This window comes from Macaca fascicularis, chromosome 7 (genome assembly GCF_037993035.2).
Source record: "Macaca fascicularis isolate 582-1 chromosome 7, T2T-MFA8v1.1".
Lineage (NCBI taxonomy): Eukaryota > Metazoa > Chordata > Mammalia > Primates > Cercopithecidae > Macaca > Macaca fascicularis.
In genome coordinates this window covers 92431876-92440879 of record NC_088381.1, presented here as the reverse complement: position 1 = coordinate 92440879, position 9004 = coordinate 92431876, and the positions used below count along the sequence as shown (strand labels likewise).

Below are 9004 nucleotides of genomic sequence, written 5' to 3'. Positions count from 1 at the left end.
TGGGTGACAGAGCGAGATGCCATCTCAAAAAAAAAAAAAGAAAGAAAGAAAGAAAAACAGAATTTATTCTCTACAACATAGCTGAGTCTCATGGTCAAATGAAATCTGGGGCCAACTTCTGGCTCTTTATGCCTGTAAAAGACTTAAAAGAATGATCAAGCTCAGGGAAATCAGGCCACAACATCAGAATCAAATGTTATGTATGAGTGTGGGAATGTCATGTCATTGTGCTGTTCTTATTTACCTATAAGGATTGGCCTTGGCCACTTCCAAAAGGGACTAGCTGTGGTTCAGTGAAAGGCTAATACCCAAGAGTATTTCCTTTCATGAACAAGGCATGACATTCTTCTACAGATTAAGAAAGAACATCAGGAAATAAGGAATAAAAGCGAAGAGAGTGTGTAATCTGAATAAACTTTTTCATCACCATATGGTAGCCACTGAGGTACCTCTCTCTTCTGACAGATTCAGAATCTAACATCAGAGATATAGACAAAAGACTTTTATTCTTCAGTCCCTCCTTAATTTTTCTCCCCAGGGCCCTGAAAAATATAGGAGATGGTGAAGTTTGGAGAAGACTTATATTACTAAAATTAGAAATAAAAGTGGAGACATTACTACCAAACTTAGAGAAATTAAAAGGACTATACAAGAATACTATCTACATTTGTACACCAACAAATTAGATAGTCTAGATGAAATGGACAAATTACTAGAAACACAGAAACTGCCAAAAAAAAACTCAAAAAGAAATAGAAAATCCAACCAGATTCTCACTTCCATCACTGCTATTCAATATTGCACTGGAATTCCTAAACAGAGTAATTAAGTAAGAAAATGAAATAAAAGGTATCCAATTATGAAGGAAGAAGTAAAACTATTTCTATTTGCAGATGACATGACTGTACATAAAGAAAATCCCAAATAATCTACACAAAAACTAGTAGAGTTAATAAGCAAATTCAACAAATTTCAGGGTACAAAATCAGTTGTGTTTCTATACACAAACCCACAATGAACAATTAAAAAAAGAAACTAAGAAAACAATTTCATGTATAATAACATCCCAAAGAATAAAATACATGGGACTAAATTTAACCAAGGAAGTGAAAGAATTGTACACTAGAAACCACAAATAATTGCTGATTAAATGGAAAGATGTCCCATGTTCACGGATAGGGATACTTCATATTGTTAAATGGCAATACTTCCCAAAGCAATCAGAGATTCAGTGCAATCTCTGTCAAAATTTAAAATGGTCTTCTTTGCTGAAATGGAAAGCCAATCCTAAAATTCATATGTAATTCCATAGGATCCGAAAAAGCTAAACCATTATTGAAATAGAAAAACAAAGTTGGAGTACTTACACTTCTCAATTTCAAAACTTACTACAAGCTACAGTAATTAAAACAGCATGGCAAAGGCATAAGGATAGACATATGGATCAATGGAATAGATTCAGAGTCCAGAAATAAATTCAACACTTATGACCATTTGATTTTGATAAGGATTGTCAAGGGGGTCTTGAACATTCAGTGGGGAAAGAATAATATCTTCAACAAATGGTGCTAGAACAATTTGGATAGCCACATGCAAAATAGTCTAGTGGACTCCTACCTCATGTCACATACAATAATTAAAATAAATCAACTCTAAATATAAGGGCCAAAACCATAAAATTATTAGAAGAAATCAGGAGTAGTCTTCAAGGTTTCTGATTCGTCAATGGATTCTTAGATTTGACACCAAAAGCACAAGAACAAAAGATAAAATTGATAAATTTGAATTCATAAATTTCTTTAAATTTGCACATGAAATGACAATATCAAGAAAATGAAAACACAATCTGCAGAATGGGAGAAAATATTTACAAGCCACATATCTGATAAGGACTTAGTATCCAGAATATATAACGAACTCTTCCAACTCAACAATGAAAACAAAAACAATGCAATTTTAAGAATGGGCAAAGGAGTTGAATCAACATTTCCCCAAAGAAGATACTCGAATGACCAGCAAACACATGAAATGATGCTCAACATCATTAGTCATAAAGGAAATGTAAATCAAAACCACGTGGCATACTACTTTACACCCATTAGAATGAAGATAGTCATTTTAAAATAACAAGTGTCAGCAAGGATGCAGAGAAATAGGAACTTTCCTATGTTGCTGATAGGAGTATAAAAGGGTACAACCACTGTGGAAAACAGTCTGGTGGTTCCTCAAAAAATTAAAAATAAGATTATTACATAACTCAGAAATTCCACTTTTAGGTATATATTCAAAAGAACTGAACACATATTTTTCACGCAGAAATTTGTACACAAATGTTTATTGCTGCATTAGCTACAATAGCCAAAAGATGGAAACAATCCAAATGTCCGTTGACAGATGAACAAATAACTTGTGGTATAAACATAATGGGAACATTATTTTGCCATTAAAAAGAACGAGTACTGGCATGTGCTACAGCTTGTATGAATCTCAAAAACATTATTACAAGTGAATGTAGTCAGCCATAACAGGTCATGTATTGTGTGATTCCGTTTATATGAAATATCCAGAGGTGGTGGCTGCAGATTTTGAATGTGCTAAATGTCACTGAATTGAATATTTTAAAATGGTTAATTGTAGGTTATGTGAATTTTACCTCAATTTTTTAAATGGGTCACAAACTTATGTTTAGCATAATCCCCTTTTAATTTTAAAAAAGACAGATATTACATGAGAAAAAATGTGCTAGAGCATACTTCAAGACATTAAAGATGGTTATCAGTGAATTATGAGAAATTAGGTAACTTTAATTATTTTCTCTTTGCTCAAATTATTTAAAAATTACTTGCATGTTAAATTTTTTAATGCCTAGGAAAGAAAGACTATAGTTGTATTAACTAATAGATTTCTACAATTATTAGTAGAATAATTTTAGAAATGCTTAATTTGTAGGGTTAAGCAAGGATAAAATAAACTGCATTGTCTGTACAATGTGATCCCAAGTATTTAAAACACACTGCTTATGGTAACAGTCAGTCTGTGGGAGACAGATTAATAAGTGATATTTTCCCTTCCTACTTTCCAAATTTTCTTAATAAACATATGTTATGACTATAATCAGAAAAAAATATTTTTAAAACATCTACTATGGGGCAAGCTAGGTTCAAAAAACAGAAGTCTGATAAATGTAGTTGGCTTGCTATTGACAAGGAAGACATTTACACTGGAATTCTATTTTTGAGATATACCATTCTTCATAGAAAAATTGTAAAATACAGAAAATACAAAGATGGAAACAAATCACAATAATCAAACCACGTAGAGAGATTTAGTTTTTTTTTAATAGAATTGGGCACAGGCTGTTTAGAAACAACCATCTTTCACATCCATCATAACGATAGCATTAGTGTAGTTTGTTTAGCAAATGTTTACTGTGTGCCTATTATGTGCTGAGCCTGCTATGTAAGAAGTGTGGCTCTCTGGACAGGAGACAGAATACTAAAAAAGACAACTACTTATCTTTGGCTGCCTGGCATGCTTCCTCACTTCACATGGTATCAGCAGTTTAGCATTACAAACGTCCTTTAGAGAACCAGCCCTTTCTCATTCTTGGTTCTAGTGGCTTGAGTGGACTGACCCCAGCCTACCCAAAGTGGATTCAACTCCTAGCAATTTGTTAATCTAGCCCAATAAAATGTCAAGTACAGGACTTTTATTGAAAGCGTTCAGAAAAGAGGTGAACTCTCACACTAAATATTTGTAACTAAATAAAGGATGTTAGAAATTCCCTAGAAAGGAAGCTATGATAATAAATGGGTTGCTAGATGGGTCTAGTAGATGGTGGCCATACTTTGTTACTACCTTGTGTATTGCTCTACCATGGCCCTCCCCAAACTGTACTCTGGCTCCTGGCATTTGTCTCTTCAACCAGACGGTCAGCTCTCTAAGGGAAGGAGACACATCTCCAACATGCTTGGTTCCAGCACAAACTGCTAAAGAAACTATCCTGATGGATTTAGCAGCATGGCCTTGAGGCATTGGGGTTCTATCACTGGGAACTCAGGTTTCTGGTGCTTCAGTACCTCTACTGGCTGATACCATATCCTACAGTTCACTTCATATGCTTGGGTTCCTGCTCTGGGCTGAATAGGTAGTCTACTCTGAGTCATCAGCTGTGGGTGCTGATGTGGTCACTGCATGATTTTCACACAAGCACCCAGAGGACGTCATCAGGCAGAAGCAGTGGGGGTGGGCAGCATTCACAGAAAATCTGTGATGAGACACCACAAAACCAGAGGGGAACATGAAGTCACTGAGCCTGCTCCACCTCTTTCCTCTCCCAAGAGCTAAAAGAGAGCAAGGAGGAAACAACAGCAGCTCCAACCAGGACAGCCTTTCTGAGAACATGCAACCAATCCTGCTCCTGCTGGCCTTCCTCCTGCTGCGCAGGACAGATGCAGGTGAGTGATCGTCTCCACCCTCGGGGGCCCAACCCCATCCCATAGGTCTCCTGCCCTTTCTCCACATTCCTGATCCATCTATCTACCAGGAATGTTCTGAACTCCAGCTCCCATTGTACCAAGACCCCCCAGGTGTGATGCTGGATAAGCTATCAGCAGGAATGGCAGAGCAGAAGGCCGTTCTCAAGAAGAGCCAGTGGGTACTATCCCCTCTCCAGAGCCCACCTTTGTCACCTGGAGAGTGAGACTTTCCTAGAAGTAAATGGCAGAGGATGGGAAACTAGAAAAGAGAAATATTAAATTATTCTAGAGTAGGCCTGGCTTCTGTTTCTGGGATAACACAGGTCCTTCTCTCACCGTCTACTTAGGAGAGAAACCCAGAGCTCAGCTGACAGCAGAACTGGTGCAATCACTGTCCTCAGAACACTGTTAGTGTGTTTGCTCAGTCCCATTCTCCAACTCTGCTTTTCTTCCCTGGCCTTTGGTGGCTCCCCTCTTTCCAAGAATGAGGCACTATGGCAAGCCTGAACTTCCGTTTTCTAGAATTCCACCAGCACTGCTCTGCCAGCCCTCATCCAGAGGCTAACTGGAGCCAGTCCATCATGCAGCCATGAACATTTATTGGGCACCCACTACATGTCAGGCTCTAGGAAATAGCATATGACAGTATCTAGATCCCTCCACTTATGCCCTGGCTATTAGAAAGCAGCACTATCCTAGAAACCATGGGACTCGTAGGTCTTGGAAACTCACCTGAAACAAAGCAAAGTCAGGAAAGGAATGATCAGGAGCCTCTGGGATTTCACTGTCCCTAAGACAGGTATGCTTGCCTTCGACTACATATGGAAGAAAGATTTACAGACCAAAGTCTGCTGTTCTTCCCTTTTACAGAGCAGGAAATTGAAACCCCTTCCTCCAGGCCCCTCCCAACTCCAGGCTATCCCAGGTTCCCAAATGCCCAGGAATTCTGGAGCCATCAAGCAGGTGCCCACCCAGCAGATTCCGTGGGTGCACACAAGCAGAGAGACTTTTCCTTCAGGGGAGATCATCGGGGGACATGAGGCCAAGCCCCACTCCCGCCCCTACATGGCTTATCTTATGATCTGGGATCAGATGTCTCTGAAGAGGTGCGGTGGCTTCCTGATACGAGAGGACTTCGTGCTGACAGCTGCTCACTGTTGGGGAAGGTGAGGAGCAGAAAACAGCCCATACTTTCCCGGAAACACTCCACAGAGACCCCTGCCTTCTTCCCAAGGAGCTCCTTGGGCTCCTGGGAACACATATGCCAGGAGGGCTCCTTAGAGGGTGAGAAAAGGGCAGGTAAGTTTGTGGAGAGGGGGGAAGGTTGGTTCCAGAGGCGCTGCTGAAGTAAGAAACAGCAGAGTGACCAACCCTGCCATATTTAGAACCGGGGGCATACTTTGGCATAAGAATACAAACTGAAGCAATTCCACCGGTGTTTCAAGGGGGAACCGACCCCTGAGAAACATGGTGCAATTACCAGAATTCCAATTCCTGGGGACAGACTGTCCCCTTAATTTCCCCTCAGCTGCAGCCCTGCCCCAGCTGTCACCTGCTCTTCACTGTCTCTGGGCTGTGTCCTCTGTGACTCCGCCCCCATCCTCACTCTGCTCTCTGTGCAGCTCCATAAATGTCACCTTGGGGGCCCACAATATCAAGGAACAGGAGCGGACCCAGCAGATTATCCCTGTGAAAAGAGCCATCCCCCACCCAGCCTATAATCCTGAGAACTTTTCCAACGACATCATGCTACTACAGGTGAGGCACACTCCTGCCACTCTTGCTCTTCTTGAGCAAGAAGTCCGGTTGGTTCCACTCCCACTGTGATGCAGGCCCTTCCCTCCTTTCCATCCTGGCCTTTTGGTTAATTCCTGTGCCTCAGAGGAGAGAGAAGACAGCATAGTCCCATCACTGTGTCAGGGCCCAGAAGTTCATTGGCTGACCTGAACTTTCTTGCCTCTTCCCCACCAGCTGGAGAGAAAGGCCAAGCGGACCACAGCTGTGCAGCCCCTCAGGCTACCTAGGAACAAGGCCCAGGTGAAGCCAGGGCAGGCGTGCGATGTGGCCGGCTGGGGACAGACGACCCCCGATGGAAAATACGCACACACACTGCAGGAGGTGAAGTTGACAGTGGAGGAAGATCAAACGTGCAAATCCCGCTTAGGCCGTTATTACGACAGTACTGTTGAGTTGTGCGTGGGGGACCCAGAGATTCAAAAGGCTTCCTTTAAGGTGAGACTATGCATCTACCTGGATTGGCTCTGGGGAGAAAGATGTTTGGGGAAGATCTGAGACCTGCAGACCTAAGTAGTGGGGGACTCCTTCACCCACTAGACTGTGATCTTTCTCTCTGGAAAGAGAAAAGGGGACTAGACAGAGCTGGGGAGAAATTAGGGCCTCTGCAAACTTACAAGGAGGCTTATGGTGGATGGTGCTCCTTTGGAAGGATGAATTTGCAACACTCTACCCACTCCAGGTCACAGATATTAGGAAACTGTGCCCACTGGGAATGCAGTAATTATAACCAGGTGTGTCTTCAGAGGTCAGTACCCAACGTGGTTAATGGGCTGGTCCTCCATGGTGGATATCAGCCCTCCTTGCCCACTTCTGGGTCCTTAAACAGCCAACGGTCCCACATTCCTGCAATCTCAGGATCTGGGGGAGATGACGGAGGCTGGCCGCTGGGATGAGGTGAAGCAGTAACAATTTCCAGAGCCAGAGCTTGGCAGCTGGGGGCCACCAGCAGCCTGCCCTGCCCTCTCATCTCCCACATGCACGCTGTGCAAGTTGGCCTTTTCTAAGTGGGGGCTTGAGATGGCAGAGAGGGCAGGACCCAGAGGAGCATCAGCTCAGTCCTTCCACTCTCTATTCACAGGGGGACTCTGGAGGCCCCCTTGTGTGTAACAAGGTGGCCCAGGGCATTGTCTCCTATGGACAAAGAAATGGCAAGCCTCCACGAGTCTGCACCAAAGTCTCAAGCTTTGTACGCTGGATAAAGAAAACCATGAAACGCCACTAACTACAGAAAGCAAACTAAGCCCCCGCTGTGATGAACCACCTTCTCAGAGCCGAGTCCAGATTTACACTGGGAGAGGTGCCAGCAACTGAATAAATACCTCTTGGTTGAGTGGAAAGGCTGGTTTCTCGTTTATTCATTGACCCTCATTCTCAGGCACCAGTTCTGTGCTATGCAGGCCAATGACACAATTTTGCTGTCTTCTGCTTTCTCCTCTCCCCTCACCCCTTGCCACCTTCCCAAACCCCCACGCAAAGCTGCTATTCAGCTCTTTCCTATCCACACCAGTTTCTCTAGGGCCTGCCCTTCTGCCAGGGCTGAAGCTGAGCACCATCAGGAGACAACATGGACCACTTTGGTCCTGGGGCTTAGCGAAAACTTCTTACCTCCTTCTCCAGTGTTACATGACAGAGAAAAAAGGTATAATACCATGGGACCTAACTCCTCATCCCCCACTGGGGCTCCTCATTCTCCCCCGGGCTTAGTTTCTCTACCCTCCTCTGAGCTCAAAGCTCAACTCGTCCTCCAGCCTCTTGGCTGCCCCTTCTCTTCATCCCTGCTGAGTGTTCTCAGAATCCACCAACTTTTGTCCTCTCCAGTCCACGCTGACCTGATCTGGGCCCTTCCTCATATCTACCCACCTAAGATACCCAGAGACCCATGTGGTTCCATAAGGGCCTTGCCACTGAGATGCCAGCTCATCTCATGCCCTGGCAGAGAGGGGCCTCAGAAAAACCAGGCCTGTGTGGCACCAGGTAAGACCCATGGAGGACAAGGCTGGCAAGGTCTCTCTCCAACCCTTGGCTCCATCTCTCCCCTAGGTAGAGCCAGCTGAACCCCTCCCATCCAGCCCAGTGTCCTCCCATACACTCAAGGTTCACTGCCCACCTGGGCAGTCAGCAGGCTGAGCCCCTTTAAACCTGTTCCTCTTGGTCACTGCTGGCCTCTAGGCTAAGATTCCCTGCTAGCCACCTGGGCTACATCAGCCCTTTGGGTTCAAAAGGACTCCTTTCTGCAGAAGGACTGGAAAGCACAATCTTTTCTATCAATCAACAAACAAATACTCATTGAGCACTATGTACCAGGCATAGAGGGTAGTAAGAGAACACAATAACAGACTCTATCGTCTGAACCCAAGTGAAACTGACAATGTTGAGAATTTCCATCCAAATTGTTTCACTCCCTTTCTATCCTTCAGATTAGTTCACAAGATCGAGACATATATGGAAATCCATGCGATTAAAGTATTTGTATCTTATTTTTATTTCTGGTTTTTCTGAGGCCCCTCTCTGCCAGGGCATGAGGTGGCCTGGCATCTCAGTAGCAAGGCCCTTATGGAACCACGTGGGTCTCTGGGTATCCTAAGTGGGAAGATATGAAGAAAGGCCAGCTATTCATACAGTTTGTATGAATATTGTCATGTGTGACTCCAGAAAAACAATGTATGGGATTTGAAAACGACTTTAATCATTTACTTTCCAGACATGAAGTTGTCAAACTGTTCAATGGA

General features: G+C 43.5%; 1 protein-coding gene across 1 annotated transcript; it reads left to right on the top strand.

Annotated features, from left to right (window-relative positions):
• The first annotated feature begins 4372 nt into the window (after positions 1 to 4372).
• On the top strand, positions 4373 to 7612 carry GZMB (granzyme B). Its single transcript, XM_005560998.4, has 5 exons — positions 4373 to 4457; positions 5497 to 5644; positions 6101 to 6236; positions 6450 to 6710; positions 7354 to 7612. The coding sequence occupies exons 1-5, from the start codon at positions 4403 to 4405 to the stop codon at positions 7495 to 7497; spliced, it is 744 nt and encodes a 247-aa protein (XP_005561055.3). The 5' UTR covers positions 4373 to 4402; the 3' UTR covers positions 7498 to 7612.
• Positions 7613 to 9004: the final 1392 nt, after the last annotated feature.

Bases quoted from the DNA above. Each gene is read 5' to 3' on its own strand.
- GZMB (XM_005560998.4), top strand. From the start codon at position 4,403: ATGCAACCAATCCTGCTCCTGCTGGCCTTCCTCCTGCTGCGCAGGACA. The intron at 4,458-5,496 runs GTGAGTGATCGT...CTTTTCCTTCAG, and splicing joins GCTGCGCAGGACAGATGCAG to GGGAGATCATCGGGGGACAT. The intron at 5,645-6,100 runs GTGAGGAGCAGA...CTCTCTGTGCAG, and splicing joins GCTGCTCACTGTTGGGGAAG to CTCCATAAATGTCACCTTGG.